We start from the raw sequence: 23315 nt of genomic DNA, 5'->3' as shown, positions 1-23315 counted from the left end.
ATATTACATACATTACATAACTTCACATTATATTACATCACATTATATAACTTCACATTATGTTATATTACATTACATTATATAACTTCACATTATGTTATATACATTACATTGTATAACTTCACATTATGTTATATTACATTACATTGTATAACTTCACATTATGTTATATTACATTACATTGTATAACTTCACATTATGTTATATTGCATCACATTATATTACATTACATTGTATAACTTCACATTATGTTATATTACATCACATTATATTACTCTACATCATACATTACATTATACTACATTACATTACATTACTTCACACTACATTATATTACGTTACATTAACCGCACTTTAGGTTTTCATACCAACAACATTAAAACATTACTTATTACTGGGAGAGAGAGATAACAGCCATGTGGTTAACATTTATAATACAACAAAGATATACCAGTGGCCTCACGCCTAGCGTTTAACATTTATAATACAACAAAGATATACCAGTGGCCTCACGCCTAGCGTTTAACATTTATAATACAACAAAGATATACCAGTGGCCTCACGCCTAGCGTTTAACATTTATAATACAACAAAGATATACCAGTGGCCTCACGCCTAGCGTTTAACATTTATAATACATAATTATTAATACAGTGTTGTTAATAACTGTTACAGACGTAGTGTTTTTACTTTCACTAGTATTTATTAATAACTGTTACAGACGTAGTGTTGTTATTTTCACTAGTATTTAGTAATGACTTTTACAGATGTTGTTACTTTTACTGGTATTTATTATTGATGGTTACGTTTAAATCAATAATACTGTCCAAAGTCAGTTTTATTAGATTTATGAATAAACACAGTTTGTACAACACAGATAAAACGTGGTAAATAAAAGCTACATTCACAACTGAGTTTGATAAACTGAAATGATAAAAATCGTTTGTGAGTTTTATTATGTAATTCCAGAGTCGTTTTTCATTATCGTTGATGAAGGACTCGTGTGATTAAACACGAGATAAAATAGCGCAGGCCCCGAACACTGTCAAAACGTTAATCCATCTCAATTTACAAAACCTAAAAAACTGATAATTAAATATTAATCAAACACAGATATATTAAACGATATATCTTACAGAGAATGTATGTATATATGCTGTTCTTATAGCAAAGCCACAACGGGCTATCTATTGCGTCCATCGAGGGAAATCGAACCCTTGATTGTAGCGTTGTAAATCCGAAGACTTACCACTGTACCTGCGGGAGACATCTTACAAACAAAACAGCGATATCTGTTGTTGCTATGTTGATTTTTCACATAAGCTTTATTGTTCATCACTCAACATTTTAAAAAACGTCTTTCACACCGCACACATACATGAAATAAGTATTACATATAATACAGGCTGAATCCAATTAATCAAAACACAATGCACATAATCTTCTAGTTTGTTTGTTTGTTTTTATAGCGGAAAAATCGAACCCCGGATATGCGTATGTGTACATTTATCTATATAAAGCCGAGTTGTCTGTCTGTTTGTAACTTAAGTTGTGAGGAACTTGCTGAATCAACTTCCATGAAATGTTTGATAACACAAGTCAAGTGAACAACCAATCAAGCCCAAGATTCGAGTTGAACAGCCATGTTAATTTTACTACCTTACCGCATGTAGCAAATAAGGATTTCGACTGAGTGAATAAGTTGGTAGCAAAACACGTGAAATAAATGTCAAACGAAATTGAAATGTTTAACACACCTCGTATTATTGGTATCTTTGCACTGGAAGAACGGTCTATGTGCCACGGCTCAAAACAGTACAACAGGACGGCCCACATTTATAGCGCTGGTTTTTATCCCAAATATCTTAACTAGTATGCTCGTAGAATTTTCGTTTAATGAATCGTTGTACCACTTATATACCAAATCAACTAATATTAACTTAGTAACAATTCGTTATAAATGATCTAGCATTTAAAAAGTAAGAAACAAATAAGTCAAGAATAAAGTATTAAAATGGCCAAGGAATTTTAGGGTTAGATCTGTCTCAAACTGATGTGTCGAGCGAGAATTTAATGGAACAAAGTCACGTACTAACTAGTTAAAAGTACATATATACATAACGTGAAACTCGCCATTGTCAACCTCTAGGAGGACCACGTGATGTGAAATCAGAGGATCCGCTGGTCTGTTACCAGTCTGGGACATATCACTGCTTGATGAATCTTTGAAACTTAAGCGGTTGGTATACAACAGAAAAGAAAACCTCAATAAAACGAAGAGTTTATCGTGTTTGTCACTTCTGAGAGTTACTCATAAACGATAAAAAAATATAAAACCTGAAAAACTATTTTATAAGATTTACACGATGCAATGAATAGGCTCCGAAACTTTTATGGTCAATAAATGTGGAGTTTACTGTCGTGGAAAGAAACAATGAAATTTTCCATTTATTCCTAACCTTGACAATCAAATACTTATTACCGCTTAAGAATAGAGACTATGAAACCAAATAAACAGCTATTACTGGACCATGACCCACCACCACTCTGCTAATAGGTAAGACCAAAGACATGGCCAAAAAATGGACCTTTTCAGAATTTTGTGTATTTACTGAAATAGTTTAGATGTTTTTACAAAAAACGTGAAAAGAAGAAACGACCTTTAATACCAAGAAAATAATTAACGTTTCGCCATTGCGGCTTCCTATACCACTAGACCGATGAGGCTGCAATGGCGAAACGTTACCAGAAATTAAAACATATATATCTTGGAGAGTATAGTTATTTTTCACAGCTCTATAAAACGGTTAACTCTAATGTTCTAAAGTTTGGTTAACAAACTTCTCCACTAAACGTAAATAAAACAACGACTCATACCTCGAGAACATATCCTTATTAGTTGAATATGGATTACTGAACTTGTATAACATACATAGATTATACTGAATTAATAAAGATATATTCTGGAGAAATAGGTCGTTATATTACTAGCTTTACCAGTCGTATCTAATTGTTGTTTTTTTACTTTCACAACAGTTTACTGTCAAGGCACCAACAACAAAAGATAATTAGTAGTGCGACCAACAATAAAAGATAATTAGTAGTGCAACCAACAACAAAAGATAATTAGTAGTGCGACCAACAATAAAAGATAATTAGTAGTGCAACCAACAACAAAAGGTAATTAGTAGTGCGACCAACAATAAAAGATAATTAGTAGTGCGACCAACAATAAAAGATAATTAGTAGTGCGACTAACAATAAATGATAATTAGTAGTGCGACTAACAATAAATGATAATTAGTAGTGTGACCAACAATAAAAGATAATTAGTAGTGCGACCAACAATAAAAGATAATTAGTAGTGCGACCAACAATAAAAGATAATTAGTATTGTTACCAATAATAAAAGATAATTAGTAGTGCGACCAACAATAAAAGATAATTAGTAGTGCGACCAACAACAAAAGATAATTAGTATTGTTACCAATAATAAAAGATAATTAGTAGTGCGACCAACAAAAAAGATAATTAGTAGTGCGACCAACAATAAAAGATAATTAGTAGTGCAACCAACAATAAAAGATAATTAGTAGTGGGACTAACAATAAATGATAATTAGTAGTGCGACCAACAATAAAAGATAAGTAGTAGTGCGACCAACAATAAAAGATAATTAGTAGTGCGACCAACAATAAAAGATAATTAGTAGTGCGACCAACAATAAAAAATAAGTAGTAGTGCGACCAACAATAAAAGATAAGTAGTAGTGCGACCAACAATAAAAGATAATTAGTAGTGCGACCAACAATAAAAGATAATTAGTAGTGCGACCAACAATAAAAGATAATTAGTAGTGCAACCAACAATAAAAGATAATTAGTAGTGCAACCAACAATAAAAGATAATTAGTAGTGCGACTAACAATAAATGATAATTAGTAGTGCGACCAACAATAAAAGATAATTAGTAGTGCGACCAACAATAAAAGATAATTAGTAGTGCAACCAACAATAAAAGATAATTAGTAGTGCAACCAACAACAAAAGATAATTAGTAGTGCAACCAACAATAAAAGATAATTAGTAATGCGACCAACAAAAAAGATAATTAATAGTGTCACCAACAATACAAGATAATTAGTATTGTGACCAATAATAAAAGATAATTAGTTTTGTGACCAATAATAAAAGATAATTAGTAGTGCAACCAACAATAAAAGATAATTAGTAGTGCAACCAACAATAAAAGATAATTAGTAGTGCGACTAACAATAAATGATAATTAGTAGTGCGACCAGCAATAAAAGATAATTAGTAGTGCGACTAGCAATAAAAGATAATTAGTAGTGCGACTAACAATAAAAGATAATTAGTAGTGCGACCAACAATAAAAGATAATTAGTAGTGCAACCAACAATAAAAGATAATTAGTAGTGCGACCAACAATAAATGATAATTAGTAGTGCGACCAACAAAAAAGATAATTAGTAGTGCGACCAACAAAAAAGATAATTAGTAGTGCGACCAACAAAAAAGATAATTAGTAGTGCGACCAACAATAAAAGATAATTAGTAGTGCGACTAACAATAAATGATAATTAGTAGTGCGACCAACAACAAAAGATAATTAGTAGTGCAACCAACAATAAAAGATAATTAGTAGTGCGACCAACAATAAATGATAATTAGTAGTGCGACCAACAACAAAAGATAATTAGTAGTGCGACCAACAATAAATGATAATTAGTAGTGCGACCAACAATAAATGATAATTAGTAGTGCGACCAACAATAAAAGATAATTAGTATTGTGACCAACAATTACTCAACTATGTAGAACTAATTCATTACACTTTTCTTATTAAACATATTTAATTTTATTGTCATAAAAAATCTGATGAACCAAATGAGCTCAAAGTAATTATGTCACGAACCAAACCAACTATGTGATTTCAAAACCGAATATAAATGCTTGGTTAATTCATCACCACATTACGTGGCGCACGGAACAGAGCTATAGTAAACCGAATGAGCTGGACGATGGTGAGAAACAAGTAACAGCTACAAGTAATATAAAACCTACTACGGACAGATACAACTTATAATATAACACCTGCTACGTACAGGTACAAGATGTAATATAAAACCTACTACGTACAGGTACTATAATATAAAACCTACTATGTACAGGTGCAATAACATAAAACCTACTATGTACAGATGCAATAACATAAAACCTACTACGTGCACGTATAAGTAATAACATAAAACCTACTACGTACAGGTACAAGTAATAATATAAAACCTACTACGTACAGCTATAAGTAATAATATAAAACCTACTACGTATAGCTACAAGTAATATAGAACCTACTACGTACAGATACAATTTATAATATAACACCTGCTAAGTACAGGTACAAGATATAACATAAAACTTACTATGTACAGGTGCAATAATATAAAACCTACTACGTACAAATAAAACTAACAATATAAAACATAATACGTACAGCTACAAGTAATATAAAGCCTACTACGTACAGGTGCAATAATATAAAACATACTACGTACAGGTGCAATATAAAATCTACTACATACAGGTGCAATAATATAAAACCTACTACGTATACGTACAAGTAATAATATAAAACCTACTACGTACACGTACAAGGAATAATATAAAACCTACTACGTACACGTACAAGGAATAATATAAAACCTACTACGTACACGTACAAGGAATAATATAAAACCTACTACGTATAGCTACAAGTAATAAAAAACTACTACTTACAGATACAACTTGTAATATAACACCTGCTACGTACGGGTACAAGATATAATATAAAACCTATTATGTACAGGTACAAGTAATAATATAAAACCTACAACGTAAAGGTATAAGTTATACATGTATTAGAAAACCTGCTACGTACCGACATGATAATATAACACAAGTCACACATACCTACCGTTACTGTGAAAAAAACAGGAATATGAAAATAGCTATTCTACAAATGCTATCTTTATATATACAGCGCTCAAAACATATTGTTTGTGATCTAACTGTTTAGGGCTGTAATGCCGATATTAATCTAGACAATGAATGTGAACTAAATAAATTACACAAGGTGTTATATTTACCCCAATATAAACACTGACTCTAAAGTGTTAACAAAAACCGCCTGTTTGACGGAAACACTGAACTACTTATTTAGAAAGATAACACGACAATTATCGTAAGTTCGATACCTATTCTTCGTCTAGGGTGATTTACCTTTTTTCTTCTAATGTTCAAATGTTGTTTCTGTTCACTGTTAAATTACTAGACGAAATAAAACGTGTCGTAATAAAAAGAAAAGGCATACACACACACGATTAGTTCATTTAATAAACACAACACAAACCAGAGCTACGTAAATAACTTACTGAGATATGTTATACACAAGAGTGATGGTAGTGATTTACTTTACTTCTATTAGTGTGTATGAACACCTTTCTTAGCCCCAGGGTCGCACGTTAAGTCGTAAAAACAAGGGGCGGATTTCACGTCCGCTGCATAACTAATACTGATCAGTTTTTACACGGTCTGAGATATGAAGAGGTGAACGGTTTGCAAAGCTTGGATAAATTAGAACAGGTGTTGGTCTGTGAAAGTTTTAAAAGTGGAACAATGTCTAGTGAAGTCAGAACAAGCTGTGGTCTGTAGTAATAAAAGTGAAACACACAATCCAGTGAAGTCAGAACAAGCTATGGTCTGTAGTTGTTTTAAAAGTGGAACACCGGCTAGTAAAGTCAGAACAAGATGTGGTCTGTACTTGTTTTAAAAGTGGAACACAATCCAGTGACGTCAGAACAAGATATGGTCTGTACTTGTTTTAAAAGTGGAACACAATCCAGTGACGTCAAAACAAGATATGGTCTGTACTTGTTTGAAAAGTGGAACACTATCTAGTGACGTCAGAACAAGCTATGGTCTGTACTTGTTTTAAAAGTGGAACACTATCTAGGGAAACTAGTCGTCGTTTTTCAGTTTTGTCTAATTCTGTACGTGGTAAAAACCACGAGATACAAACATTACTACCCACACTACAGTAGTAACACACAAGGAACTTTACAATTAACTGAATAAAAAATTTACGATTCTTATCTGTTCTCCACGCATCAAAGTCGTTGTTCAGAAAAATGACGACTCGTGAAAAAAAATGAAAATAACTAAACACAACCTTATTCTTGAGGCAGTGAGATTTTTATATGTACAACAACTTAGTTCAAACATTCCACATGTGAGAAACAGTTTAGTACAAGTTTACAGTTATAGCACGAAGTGTGAGGTCTCTTTGACAAAGTGTAGGTGATGTTTATAAAACGGATTTAAAAATAGTTTTCTTAAACACGCAGAATGAATCAGAAATATTTTATCCTTCTTTACGTCTCTCCCTCGGGCCTTCCCTCATACCCCACGGGTCTACGGCTGTAAAATTCATCATAAAATAGTGTTGTGACGCAATATATACACCCTTGTGCAAATTAATTGAAACAACTGGTCATTTTACAATATTTTCAGCATGGCGGCCGGTGTAGGCTTTGCTGGGCCCGTTGATTTCTTTTAATAATCATTTTTCACACAGACGGCGTCATTAGCTGTGTTTTGCAGTATGGTCGATCTATTTTTGGGATATATGACAAAATTTTGAGGAATATTACGTCATTCAAAATTGCGTTAGAAGGCAAGGAGACCAGTCAAAAAACAACTTCTTACCAACTCAATGAAGAAGAAACGGTATCAATGGGGTCTGAAATACAAGAACTGGACGCAAGAACAATGGAGGAAGGTGTTATTCAGTGACGAGACTCATTTCTTCGTACAGAGTCAAAGTAGTCTGCATGTTCGCAGATCTCCAGGTGAGAAACTTCGAGAATCTCACATCAATCAGTTCGTAAAACATCCCTTGAAGAAGATGTTTTGGAGCTTTTTCAGCTACTATGGCGTCGGAGGCTTACATATCGTAGAAGGTGTGATGCGAGGACCACAGTACATCGAAGTTTTGCAAAGAAGATACGTTCCAGAATTGAAAAAGAAATTTCCAGAAGGATCTGGCATTTTTGGGCAAGATTTGGCTCCGTGCCACGCATCGAAACTTGTGAAAGATTTTATGACTACAACGCGAATAAAGGTGCTGGACTGGCCTGGAAACTCTCCGGATTTAAATTCTATTGAAAATCTTTGGACGATTTGTAAAGAAAGACTTCGGGGAAAAGACTGTACTACGAAAGATAAGCTAATTGAGGCCATAATTTAGGTGTGTTACCGCGATCAAAAAAAAAAGGTAAAGATTGCAGTCAACTCGTGGACTCGATGCCAAAGCGGATTAATGATCTTCTGAAAAATAAAGGCGGTCATATCATGTATTAATTTGTGAGTAATTTTTGGATACTCAGAAATAAAACGCAAAAAAACAGAAAAAGTCGTAATTTTCCGTCTTGTTTCAATTAATTTACACAATGGTGTACATGACACAGGATTTTTCATTGTTCATTTAAAAAACAGATTTTAACTGGTTTAAGAAACACAAGTTTTACAACAATAAGACTAGAATTAATCTCCAACCGTACGTATTACATAAGTACGATGAGAAAATGTCTGAGCTACGTGGGTCTACACTGTACAAAAAAAACAAAAAATATTGTCTTTGTTAAATTTTTTTGTAAGGTTATATATAAATTTGTATGTTACATAATTCATTTGAAATTAAGCACAAAGCTACACAATGAGTTATCTGTGTTCTGCCCACCACGGGCATCGAAACCAGGATAGTACCATTTTAAGTCCGTACAGACATACCGCTGTACCACTAGGGACGCGTTACACAGAAGTAACATCATTCATTTGAGAAACCAGCAAAAATAAGTTTATGGTTTGTTTAGACTATTGTTTGGACGTAAAAGCATTCAAATACAGAACTGAAATATTTGTTCGTGTATTGAACAACAGGTACAACATTCCTTACATGTCAGACTTAGCAGTACAGCCCCTGGAACTAAAACGTCATGAGACAAACCTTGAAACACTAGAGAATGTACAACATTTCTTATATATCAGACTTAACAGTACAGCCCCTGGGAATAAAATTAGTAATTCTACAGAACACTGACCCTGTGGTATAGATACCCACTGACATAATAAAACACGGAATGGAAATCAAAGCGTTCTTAAAAAGATGTTTGTTGTCAACTCTCACTTGTAGCCCAAAGAGAAAAGGTCCCTAAGAGGGTCTTAATTAGAAACCAATTTATTAATTTTATTTTATACACAGCACATGGCTGGTGAGAAGTAAAGAGGATTTTATATTCATTATAGTACAAGCGACAAGATTCGATATTTCGAAGATGACCTATACAATGATGACCGAATTTGTCTCAAAGTTATAAATCTGCTATAAACCACGAAGAAATAAACATTCAACTATCACAGAATGTTTGAAAGGGACTTTTATTTTGTGAGATCAAAAGCCAACCCATTCAGTATGCAAAGTATGCCGATATCTTCGGGTCTGGGGACAAGCGATATTTTGAAGACAAAAATGCTGCATCAGAAGAACGTGGAATGTGCAGGAACGTCACAACACTGTATCTATAAAAGCACATTTATTTTTTTCATCACAAAAACCGAACCTTATACATGCGTGTTTAAATCGTGAGACTGTTATACAAGCAAGATTAAAATCTTTTTATGCAGACCTCTTTAACATACCAGTAATGTAGTACAATTTAGACGGGTGAACAAGAAAGAAGATGGTGGCCAGGTGAGTAAACCAATATATTCCTAAAGTTCCCACCTCTGAAAAGAAAGTGTATAATGTCCCAAATAACCCCTTCTTATTTACAAGTAATCATCTCTTGAAAATAAGCAAACTAAAGATTTTTGTACAGTTATGTATGGACTTTCTCTGTGTTAACATATTTTTATTTGCAAGCTTTCTGCCCTATCACCGGAACCGTCATCAGGTAACAACTTACTGTGTAACACATTCATTTATCTGTAAAACACCGATTTAAAATAGGTATCTCTGTAAGATCAAACAAGTTCCATGATGAAAAGCACTCTATATTTAGCAGACTTGCTGAGGGTTCAGTGGCCTCGGGTATCACGACAAGTAACAAAGTGTCTCCAACTAATGCCTCCACTGAACAAGCTGTCTCTTAACAGAAACACAATTACTTCTTCGACTCATTTCCACATCAGGGAATTTTTATGTCCTCGTGGCGTCAAGTGCTTTGGAACCCGAAAACCCATTATTATTGTCTTTAGTCGACCAATGTTTATCACTAGAATGGTCTTAAAGAACCACTAACTAATATTTTCTGCGGACACCTATCAAAAGTTTTGAGACATTATGGTTTAAAAGTAGGTGAAACAGAGATAAAATCGTTACAATATAAATTACTTTGTGACTAGGGTGCCCTTGACATCAGACCTATAGCTGATGATCAAAATGAACTGTCAAACGAGTAAAAGATTAATACATTATAAACTTAATAACACGGAGGGCGTTGTAGTAACCGTCAATAGTATACAAATATCTAACACCAGCGCTGATAAACTAGTGAAAAATAATAATTCGCATTATCTCGTACAAAGTGTCAAGGTTTGAACCTACTTTACAAAATTACATATTTCTCTAATCCCCTCTTCCTACAAAGTGGCATGTTTCTATAACACCCTTTCAAAATAACCAAATAAAATGTCCGCCCATATAATATATATGTTTGACACGTATGATAAGTTAATTATCTCTCGTAGTTAGCTTTAATAAGTTTTATTACCCCCACCTCCAGAATAAGGAAATAAAAGTTAAATTATCGGATGTTTGCAAATATGACGTCTATCTCGGACATAGCCACCATACCTTAATGTCATATCTGAGGCATAACCACCAGACCTTAATGTCACGTTTAAGACAGCCACCATACCGTAATGTCATATCTGAGGCATAGCCACCAGACCTTAATGTCACGTTTAAGACATTGCCACCAGACCTGATTAGACATACCACTAAAACTTTCTTTTATACTGCAGTAAGAGAGGATTACGGAACATGTCCTAATGAAGACAGCGAACTCCCCAACTTTAGAAAGGTATACTATGTTGGTCTTTAGTTCACCACACCACAAAACCTGAATAATATTCAGTTCACAAGCCTTATTGTGTTGATTTTACTTATGCATCACGTGTAGTGATATAAGTGTGAACGTGTTTCCAGAAGTGAACCAGAGCTAATGAAAAATGTATCTTCATACGCTCAAAAGACGTCAACAATAAATTTTAAACGCTCTTATAGCGGCAGATTTAGGGTTAACCAGATACGTAAAACTAAAGTCGCCTTTACTTTTGTCCTCATCAGAAACAGAGAAAAATGAATTTTTTCAATTTTTCCAGTTTCCCACTACCTCAGTATGAGTTTATGTCATTACTTCACTTGGAGAATCACCTGGATGAACCTTTGTCCGTACCTGGGAAAACAAAGTCTGGTTAGGTTATCTTTGTCAGACATCTCTAATCTAGCAATAATAGACTAAAGGGAAAGCAGCTATTCAACACTAACAACTATTGGCTATATGTTCTATCAATGAACATAGGATTGTGCGTGACATTATAACACCACCACGATCGAAAGGGTGAAGCATGTCTGGTGGGACGGAAATTCGAACCTACGGCCCTAAGATTGCGAGTGAAGCGCCCTAACCACCTGGATTAGAAGGCGCAACCTGCAAATTGCTAGGATTTCACCTGTCAGATCACACAGTACAGTGTTCCAGAATCTCACCTGTCAGATCACACAATACAGTGTTCCAGAATCTCACCTGTCAGAACACACAATACAGTGTTCCAGAATCTCACCTGTCAGAACACACAATACAGTGTTCCAGAATCTCACCTGTCAGAACACACAATACAGTGTTCCAGAATCTCACCTGTCAGATCACACAGTACAGCGCTCCTTCGCTCTGTGCTACGTTTTCTCAACGTAATTTACCTTTGGTCATCCGCAACGATTGATATCTGAAGGTCTGCTCCACCATGGCCGGAGAAAAGCAGAAACACTACACCTGTTTTTCTTTTCTTTTCTTTTTTTTTTTGAGTGGGTTAAAAGAACTTAGGTATGTTTGATTTATTTTAAATACACAAATTTTGTTGTTGTTTTTCTTCAGTGATTGTAAAACAACATGTAACAACCATCACAACGTATAGCAAATGTAAAGAGGTGTCGCTGTAATTCACAATTACTACAACCAATGCTGCAATAGGTGGAAACAAATGTCCCTAAAGCAAGTTTCGTGGAGCCGTGTCCACTGTCGTATCACGCTAGAAGATATGCCCCGGCATGGCCAGGTAAGTTAAGGCGTTCGACTCGTAATCCGAGGGTCGCGGGTTCGAATCCCGGTCGCACCAAACATGTTCGCCCTTTTAGCCGTAGGGGCGTTATAATGTGACGGTCAATCCCACTATTCGTTGGTAAAAGAGTAGCCCAAGAGTTGGCGGTGGGTGGTGATGACTAGCTGCCTTCCCTCTAGTCTTACACTGCTAAATTAAGGACGGCTAGCGCAAATAGCCCTGGAGTAGCCCCCCGCTAGCACAGCGGTATGTCTACGGATTTACAACGCTACAATCAGGGGTTCGATTCCCTCGGTAGGCTCAGCAGATAGTGTATGTGGCTTTGCTATAAGAAAAAAAAAAAAAAAACACAGCCCTAGAGTAGCTTTGCACGAAATTCAAAAACAAACAAACGCTAGAAGATACATAACTTGCCAGTCGCATTCTTTAACAGATTAAAAGCTAATTGTTAATTTCTTTCAGAAATGACAATCGCGTGACAAGCGACAGGTGTTCATATCCTTGCTCTATTGTTATATTTATATGCATAAATTAAAAACACGTACAAAGTAAGGGAAAACTGATTCGTATAGTTAAACTATTTCTTGTGATATATGTACTCTTTAGTGTGGTTAAAGAGACATATCTGAAAAGCACATTAGTTCCTTTTAGTTTTACGTTCAAACACTATTTCTTGGGGACCTTCCTGTATACTTCCAACACAAGAGGGGGTATTGAGTGAAATTACTATACACAAATTATGTCTGATTTAATGATGACGAGCGGATATGAAACGAATTATTACAAGTTCCGTCTCAGCCAATTATTATGTAAGTAGAGAAAGACCTATTTCGACGGAAATAATAAAACAGCTTCACATTCGAAGCTACTTGCAAGTAACGTTGATAGGTGGCAGTGTTCCAAGGGCAGGCGTATATATCCAGCCGGCTAGAACAAAAGACAATAACCAACACGCTTCAGTAAATATACACGGAACAAAGTGTCCAACACACAAGCTATAAATTCACTGTTCGATTTCTACTCGATAAATCATCTGTGGGCGATCTTTTCTCATATCTGTATTAAACTTTGTAAAACCACAAACATATGAATGTACAGTACCTTTACACTGGGTTTGTAAACCACAAGCACAAAAGTGTATAACACCTTTACACCGGGTTTGTAAACAGAAATACTAGAATGCAAAACACCTTTACAATGGGTTGTAAACCCCAAACACAAGAGTGTACAACATCTTTACATCAGGTTTATAAACCACAAACATAATATTGTACAACGCCTTTACACAAAATTTAACTACCTGTAGGTTCTACTGAATTAGCTGGTGACTGACAGGATCATTTTTTCACGTAACTACCTAAGGTTCCTACAGAATTAACTAGCAGTTGATAGAATCATTTTGTTATATGACTACTTGTAGGATGGGCGGGGGGTCAGTAAAGTGTTGGATATTACACAGTAGTTGTGTAGGATGGGCGGGGGGTCAGTAAAGTGTTGGATATTACACAGTAGTTGTGTAGGATGGGCGGGGGGTCAGTAAAGTGTTGGATATTACACAGTAGTTGTATAGGATGGGCGGGGGGTCAGTAAAGTGTTGGATATTACACAGTAGTTGTATAGGATGGGCGGGGGGTCAGTAAAGTGTTGGATATTACACAGTAGTTGTATAGAGTACTTTTGAAATATTTACGAATATATTTTTGTTTGTTAAATTTCGTGCAAAGCTGCTCATGAGTTATCTTCACAGATTTAGAAGTGTCAGATTTGGAGAAAGCCATCTAACAACAACCACCGCCAACTCGAAGGCTATAGCTTTAACACCACTCCCATTCAAGTGTCCTAACCACCAAGCCATGTCAGATCTCTCTGTTGGTTAGAGACAGTTGGATAAAAGGCAGATAATTATACACGTATTTACACTTCCTACTGGTCTTTGAGACAAATACATTTTCGAAAACTAGTTTTCAAACTACAAAACCAATGCCTTGTTTAGAACTACAAAGTAATTTTCAAACTGCCAAATTAGTGTGTATTTAAAACTACAAAACTATGTATTTTCACACTACAAAATGCTCGAGAAATTGAAAAATATGACATTTTTTTCCTGGGGTGATTTTACTAACTTGTTAAAACTCCTTTCAATATGGTTTATCTTATCCCTCTGCATTCAAAGAGTCTTGTCTTATCTGCTAAGTAAATTGTAAAGACATTATTTCAAAGTGTTATAAGAAAATGTCGGGGAAAAAAATAAAAGAGCCAGTCACGTTCTGAACCTTAGGTTGTTGTTCTGTACATTATAATACAAATACGTAACTTGTCTTATCTTTTAGGTTTTGCTTAACGTGATAAATCTCTGCTGTATGTAATTAACTTCCTATCAATTGTCACTGCTGGAAGGACAGCTCCGCCAACAGGGGGAAGATCCTAGCTTTAGCATGAGAATATATATTATACTTGTTGACGTACCCGTTCAATATACAAGGGTCCCCGGGTGATAATTCCGTTAAAGACGCCGACCCCCCACTACCAATGTCATTGATCTGGGGGTGGTGTTATACAGATGTTTAAGGGAAAGATTGAGCTACTTAACATACAGGATCATACGATAATTAGAACTTTTTATTTATTTATATGTTTTATTTCAAATAAAAAAGTTTCCATTGTTTTTCTTATCTTACAAGCATAAGCTGGAAACGTCAACACCCTGAAAATACTTCATCCGTCCCAACACCAACAGAGATTATTAGAACATCATGTTTCCAAGCAACAAGAAATCGTCCTTTTACCGTACAATAAACAACACACCAACTCTCACAAGAAGTCAACAGCAAGGCCTATTTATCATTACCTCAAGACGAGTAGCATGCAGTACCACATGTACTCGTTCTATTCATCAGAAACGGTAGTTCCAGGAAGTCCCAGACAATAATTCTCTGTTTCCTTCTTAAACAGATGTCATTGCCTAAATTCAGTCCTAGACACATGTAAGAAGAAAAAAACTGGATCACGTATGGAAGGCAGTTGTAACTGTCACTTTAGATTATCTATTAGCAGATAGGTATTCGTGACCTTTCTCACACATAATAGTAAAACCTTACAAAGGCCGGTTCCTTTGATCACAACCAATGTTCACTTTGAGAATAATAACTTAATATAATCAACAGTACAGTAAATATAAACCATATCTATAGTTCTAGTATACATTAAAACACCTAGAGTAAATATAAACCATATCTATAGTTCTAGTATACATTAAAACACCTAGAAAAAATATAAACCATATCTATAGTTCTAGTACACTTTAAAACACCTAGAGTAAATATAAACCATATCTATAGTTCTAGTATACTTTAAAACACCTACAGTAAATATAAACCATATCTATAGTTCTAGTATACTTTAAAACACCTACAGTAAATATAAACCATATCTATAGTTCTAGTATACTTTAAAACACCTACAGTAAATATAAACCATATCTATAGTTCTAGTATACTTTAAAACACCTACAGTAAATATAAACCATATCTATAGTTCTGGTATACTTTAAAACACCTACAGTAAATATAAACCATATCTATAGTTCTAGTATACTTTAAAACATCTACAGTAAATATAAACCATATCTATAATTTTACTATACTTCAAACACCTATCTAAACATAGAAGAACAAGACGTGTATCCTGAGTATGATTGTTTTTATCAGTTTTAATTTTATTATAACAGCAAATGTTTTAAATGTTCGTATATTTTCACTACAGTGGGTAGCTCAAGAGTTGGCGATGGGTGGCTAGTATTGACTAATCGCCTCCCCTCAAAATTATATTGGCAGCTAGACCTTGGGTAGGACTGAACAAACACACTATATTTATCTTCCTCTCCAGATAAAGATAAATGCAACATTCACAGATCGAAATGAAGTATATGTTGTTGTTTTTTGTGACGTTTGTTTTTGTATTAACTCTTTCGGGTTTGTGTGTGTGTTCCAAAGTATGATAAACTGTTGTGTGTTAATGACAAATGTATCATTTCCTAACAAGGTCCTGTCCTTCCTGTCAAACCAGCCAGAAGCACTGAAAACAGTGAAGACCAAAATAATAACAGCTCACATTCATCACATACAGTTAACACAAAACACGAATATATTCCATAAACTGTTAACACAGCTATACATCAGAAACGGTTAACAATAAATACAGTTACATGTCGAAAATAGTGAACACTAAATAAAACTCATCATACACGACTAGCACTAAAGAAAGTAAAACAGAAATGGTTAAAAGTAATATCAAAATGTACCAGAAGTTACCAGTTAAAACTAAAGTTCATAAGTGTTTTTATTGTATTAGTATGAAAACACGTGATATTAAAGACAAAAAACAACTTCTCTTGTTATTTACTTTCCACTAAACTCAATACATTTAGCCATGGCAATCTGTGTTTAGCTAATCATAATTTACGCTTAGAAACTGTGAATTTCACTGTAACTGGTTATAAATAATAAAACGTTTGTTTGTTTGTTTGCTTTACTTAATAACCTTCCTCTATAGAAAAGCTCTTACAACACAACGTTTTCATTACCTTCTACATTCAACACAACACACTGAATATTCGTTATGTTCAAAATCAGAAAAGAACGTCTAGTATCTAATACGTTCAGAACTAAACAGAACGTTCACATGAATATAAATATAAAATCACAATTGGTCTAATAAATCAACAATAGCCGAATGATACGTCTCAGTATTTGAAATGTAATAAAACTCGAATAATCGTCACCAGGGGTATATAAAAAATAAAAACAAATTTAGAAATCTCCTTTGAAATAGTTTAAGTATGCAGTTTTATACAGTGAAGATTTATTTTTTAATAGAGGCTATACTGCAGTCGAGCGAAAGTTTTATGATGGCGTCACAGGCATTCTCTTTCAGTCAGTTGTGATGTAATTCAAGATGTCTATAAAATAAGTTTTTATTACGTACACTAACATTGACCTGACTTGTTTATTATCAGAAAATACCGGAACCAGACATTTGAATGAGTAAACTGAACGTAATCTTCATTAAAAGATTTTTTTTTCTTACGTAGACTGTTCTTCCTAGGTCCCGATTCTGAGGCACGAGTTTCACCATAGCAAACTAAAATAATGAGTATCATGATCAACTCAGAACAAGATATGAACAGAAAAGTATTAAAGAACACAAAAATATATATAATTCTGTCGTCATTTGAGTTTGCAATTTCTAATAGCGTCATTTCTTTCTGGACCACTACATTGGTTTATAAAAATTTGAGATGAGTATTAAAATCACATAAGTTAAGAAATACAATTTTAGAAACTGAAACCAATTAAGCATATGATGTTGATTGTTCTAGAGTTCGGTATTTTTTAAAAAATGAAATTATCTAATATGCTAAGCATACTCTTAAAATCTTCAAGTAATAGAAAAAACAGAAACTACAAGTAAAAACAAATCATGAAAATATGAGATTGAAATTTCACAAGTTAGTACGATTGCGTAACGATTAACGAATATCAGATTGGTCGAAATAGCGATGATATTTTAAGTTAAAACACTGAATTAAAATGCGCTTGCACATCGTGTAACCTCTATGGACTTATTCCATTTTTAAAAGCTTATGATTATTTAATCGATATTAAACGATAATCAATACCATTTTTCAAAAATTATAGTATGAGAAAGTATATTTATCGTGTTTCAAAGTTTTATTATAAATACACATCCGGCCTGTGCTCTAACAAAACATAAAAGTGGATACTTCGAACATCATACAAGTAAGAGATTACTCCCAATATTAAAAAGTCGCATACTAATTACTTTCACAGATGAAGTCATTACAGAGGAGACTAGTGGTAACCGTTTTCAAGTTGTTGTTTTTTGTGAAATCGTTAAAACACCATGAACGGCGTAAAAAAGTAATATAAGGATCTACTGTTTGACGATTTATATGAAATATCTACACATATGGTGAAAGTAATATAAACAATTACTGTTTAGGATTAAATGTTTGAAGACTTATTGTACGAAACATCAACACATCTGATGAATGTAAGATAAACAGTTATTGTTTAGGGTTAAATGTTTGAAGGCATGAAATATAACGCATCTGCTGAAAGACACTGTTACTGTTTAGGGTTAAATGTTTGACGGTTTATTACACAAAATATCTACACACCTGGTGTAAGTAGGGCAACAGCTACTGTTTAGGGTTAAATGTTTGAAGATGTACCTTACGAAATATCTGCACACCTGAAGAAAGTAAGACAGTTACTGTTTAGGGTTAAGTGTTTGAATATTCATTATATATCTACACACCTGCTGATGAATCCAAATTATGATGTTTAAAATATATTGCACTGCTACAAAAATAACATTACATAAGCTGTTTAGAATTTTCAAGATGATAATATTAAATACTCAAAACTGTTTCTAAGTACCAGATAACATCGTGTAGATTCATAAATAGTGAAGGATTTATATAAAAGTTGACAACAGTATAAAACTATCATTGTAAGACCTTTGTCTAACATGTAAGTAATATATGAAAATACAGTTCTCAACAGAATCAGTAGTTCTTATACAAATTATAGTGTTTATTCTCTTGATAATTGTGCTGTTTTATTAACCTTCATAGAAAAATATAAATTTTATTTCCTCTTTTGGTTCATAAGAATTTGAGATGAGTATTAAAATCACATAAGTTAAGAAATAAAATTTTAGAAACTGAAACCAATTCAGTATATGATATTGATTGTTCTAGAATTCAGCATTTTTGTAAAAATTGAAATTATCTAATATGCTAAACATATTCTTAAAATCTTCAAGTAATAGAAAAAACAGAAACTACAAGTAAAAACAAATCATCATTTTATGTGCGAGATATTAATTTATGCTTATATTGTAACTAAAGATCTGCTCATATTTCCTGCTGTCTACAAAATAGAAACATTTTGTAGTTATCTAGGTCATCCAGATAATACAGGGTGTTTGGAAAGTCACTGTGCACTTATATATTTATTAACAGACATGTTTCAATATAGAATACAGGAAGTAAATATGAATGACAATTATAAACAATGTTGAAAGTGACCCCTGTTGGCATCAATACAGGCCTGGATCCTTCTTATTTTGTTTCTAAACACTGTTATCAGTTGCTGGCTTGAAATAGACTGAATAATGTATGATTACAAAACTGCACAGTGACTTTCTGAACACCCTGTACAAGATAAATACATCTGTATGAACTATGGTGTTACAAACAGCTACCTCTCTATGGAACCAAGGTCCATACTGATCTGATTACAAAAGAAGTCTTGGTATATGTTATCATAGCACATGGTTATATTACAGTTATCACAGTTTTATTGGAAGTGTCCACGTATCATATATTACAAATTCTGGAAATAAACTTTTAGTATAAAAATAATAATATGAAAAAGAAACTTCTGAAATAAGACAAACAATTGCACAAAAACTATTAAGCTTTTTAGAAAACTAACTGATAATTCACACTCTTCTTCACCAAAAATGTTATTGAAAGAAACAGGATTGTCTCAAAAAAGAGTGAGCTGTATTTATGTTTATACCAAACAAAATAAGTAAGTTACTACATCATTTATGCATGTGTGTCTTTAGAAGGTGTTCAAATACTTGCTACTATTATCCTATTAAAAATATCTTGTATCTTATTTAATATTTTTTATAATAGCACTGATTATTTATGGACATGTGAATGCAAGATAAACATCTTCAGTATTGAACTTATCTTCCAAGAGGACAATTTTAGCATGTACTGTAAATATGTATATGTATTCAGCTTATAGTAACTGATTTTGGGACACCCTGTAGAATTAGTGATAAAATAAAAGCTTTCTGATCTACAATGAAGCCACCTATTTAGATCTCTTTAATTTTGAAACATTAAACTTGTAGAACTGCTATTAAATGTCCTATTACTACTGCATGCCAGAGATTATTTCAAGTTAGTGATGCTACTTAGATAACTAACCTGGCTACAAGAGAAGTGAAGATTCTGAGTATTCAAGTTCAAATGTAATTTTATCAAACTTTACTTTAAACCCACTGTCACAGATATCTCATCACCTGGTTGTTGGGTAGTACCAAACATTTACATCATATGGAGTATCCCTAATTTCAAAGGTGTGTGTGTGTGTGTTTCTTATAGCAAAGCCACATCCGGCTTTCTGCTGAGTCCACCAATTTTGAGCGGGACCTAAATACAAGCTGCACAAGAAATTCCTCAAACCAAGTCACTTCTGTTCACAAAGTAAATAATGTTTAAACAATATTTATAAATTCTTTTCAATAAACCTTTATCACAATCTATATTAAACAACTACTCTTAATTTATCAAAAATACCACATTTCAACAACACTAATAAATAAGAAAGAGTTCATAACCAAAATATCATTTTCATTGTAGAAATCTTTGTCACTAAGCTCAGATTTACGAAAGTCAATAACCTGTTTTGCCTTGACCCTGGATAAATTAATTACATTTGATATTCAGTGTCTTCCTACGTGGTCCACAACCAGTACTAATAGCAAAGAAGTGATAGCAATATCACACATTAATTACTACTGCACATACAGCTCAATTTACAAAATATATTTTCAAAAGAAGCTTGCATCCCATAGTCTCATTTCATGATGAATGCTTTTTGCATATTTTTTTACCTTGTATATTTCTTTTACATTAGACTACAGAAATTGCATAACAAGTTAGCTAGATGTTAACAATTTTCACACACCAAACACAAATGCGTCACATTGATAAGGAGACTTAAGTATCAGAACAATATTGATACTATTACTTAGCCCAGAAAAAAAGTATGTAAACCCTCAGATTAATGTTATTGAAATGAACCATGCAACATTACATCTCTAGTTAGTAGTCCACCATGCATAATTACTGAGAAAAAATCTTGTTTCCCCCAAGAGTTAAACAGGAACCCCCAATAGCAAGATTACTATAGAATTACAATTAGTGGTTGACATTATACATATATAGTAGAACCATTACAATTACTAGTTGACATTATATATATATATAGTAGAACCATTACAATTACTAGTTGACATTATATAGTAGAACCATTACAATTACTAGTTGGCATTAAATATATGTATATATAGTAGAACCATTACAATTACTAGTTGACATTATATATATATATAGTAGAACCATTACAATTACTAGTTGACATTATACATGTAGTAGAACCATTATAATTACTGGTTGACATTATACATGTAGTAGAACCATTATAATTACTGGTTGACATTATACATGCAGTAGAATCATTACAATTACTGGTTGACATTATACATGTAGTAGAATCATTACAATTACTGGTTGACATTATACATGTAGTAGAATCATTACAATTACTGGTTGACATTATACATGTAGTAGAATCATTACAATTACTGGTTGACATTATACATGTAGTAGAATCATTACAATTACTGGTTAACATTATACATGTAGTAGAATCATTACAATTACTGGTTGACATTATACATGTAGTAGAATCATTACAATTACTGGTTAACATTATACATGTAGTAGAATCATTACAATTACTGGTTGACATTATATATCTAGTAGAGCCATTACAATTACTGGTTGACATTATACATGTAATAGAAACATTACAATTTCTGGTTCATTTCATACCTATAATTATTACAATTACTGGTTGACATTATATATATATATATAGGGTGTTCAGAAAGTCACTGTACAGTTTTGTAATCATATTTTATTCACTCTATTTCAAGCCAGCAACTGATAGCAGTGTTTAGAAACAAAATAAGAAGGATCCAAGCCTGTATTGATGCCAACTGGGGTCACTTTCAACATTGTTTATAATTGTCATTCATATTTACCTCCGTATTATATATTGAAACATGTCTGTTAATGAATATATAAGTGCACAGTGACTTTCTGAACACCCTGTACATACACACTGCAATTAGTGGTTGACATTATAATACAATCAGAACCTTTTGGCTGTTTTGAACAGGAATACATTATTTTGTAATTCATTTTAAGTCAGTTAAAAGGTCAAAGAAAATAGTGTTGTATTGAAACATTTACTGTCTATGTACACTAAATATGGACTAACCTTAAATTTAACCCTCACTAAAGTACTTGTGGTTTATATTATATTTTATAGTATTTGAATCTCTATAGAAATTGTCCTTTATAACCATCAGGGTGACTTAACCAATAATTATTATAATTTTCATGTTCATAACACCAGAAGGCCTGTCTTTCAAAAAGGCCTGTTCTACATACAAAATCCTTCAGAGTGTGTACATCAGCTACAGATTTTCTGATCATCTTTACATCATTCTGAAACAAAACATTATCAAGTATGTTAATAATCAGATAAAACAAACTTTGCTACAGAATGTGAAATCTCCTCAGATTTCTGAACAAGCACCTAGTTCTTGAATAACTACATTTTTACTTTAAATGAATGTACTGGCAATCTTATGCACAAGGTTTGTGAAATGCATACAAAAACTGTATATGTTTTGGTAGTAATTAACCACAATTACTTGGATTGATTTTTTTAAATACATGCCAAATTTTGACTGTGCATGAAAAACATGGTTTTTGTTGAGCTGTGGTTTCTGACATGACTCTCTAAGTGAGAAGTAAACTTAAATTTGTTCACATCTGAGTAATTAGTGAAATGTATACAACTAAATTTATCTGTCAGATATGTACACCAAGATGAAATTTATTTTTAGCATTATTCACACAAAGCCAAAAATAAGCATACTAAACCAAAATAACCATGGACAACATATGGTATTAAGATGTTGTTTTTTTTATTTTTCTTTATTCCTCTTGAG

General features: G+C 33.1%; 1 protein-coding gene across 6 annotated transcripts in view; it reads right to left on the bottom strand.

The window, feature by feature from the left end:
- LOC143253859 (uncharacterized) overlaps positions 1-23315 on the bottom strand; it is a 123276-nt gene that overhangs the window by 94913 nt on the left and 5048 nt on the right. For 3 of the 6 annotated variants that reach the window (XR_013029871.1, XR_013029872.1, XM_076508325.1), the window contains exons 2-3: positions 22750-22806; positions 17487-17540 (exon numbers count right to left, since the gene is read on the bottom strand). The exons of 1 other annotated variant lie outside the window; for it this stretch is intronic. Coding sequence is in view for 1 of the 5 variants with exons in the window: in XM_076508325.1 (XP_076364440.1) it covers positions 17487-17540; positions 22750-22806 (111 nt within the window). In the remaining 4 variants the exon portion in view is untranslated. The remainder of the gene's footprint in view (positions 1-17486; positions 17541-22749; positions 22807-23315) is intronic. 2 more of the 6 variants (XR_013029873.1, XR_013029874.1) reach the window with 2 other exon arrangements.

The sequence above is a fragment of the Tachypleus tridentatus genome, chromosome 6, assembly GCF_004210375.1.
Source record: "Tachypleus tridentatus isolate NWPU-2018 chromosome 6, ASM421037v1, whole genome shotgun sequence".
Taxonomy (NCBI): Eukaryota; Metazoa; Arthropoda; class Merostomata; order Xiphosura; family Limulidae; genus Tachypleus; species Tachypleus tridentatus.
The sequence above is the reverse complement of the archived record's forward strand: the minus strand, read 5'-3'. Positions and strand labels throughout refer to the sequence as shown.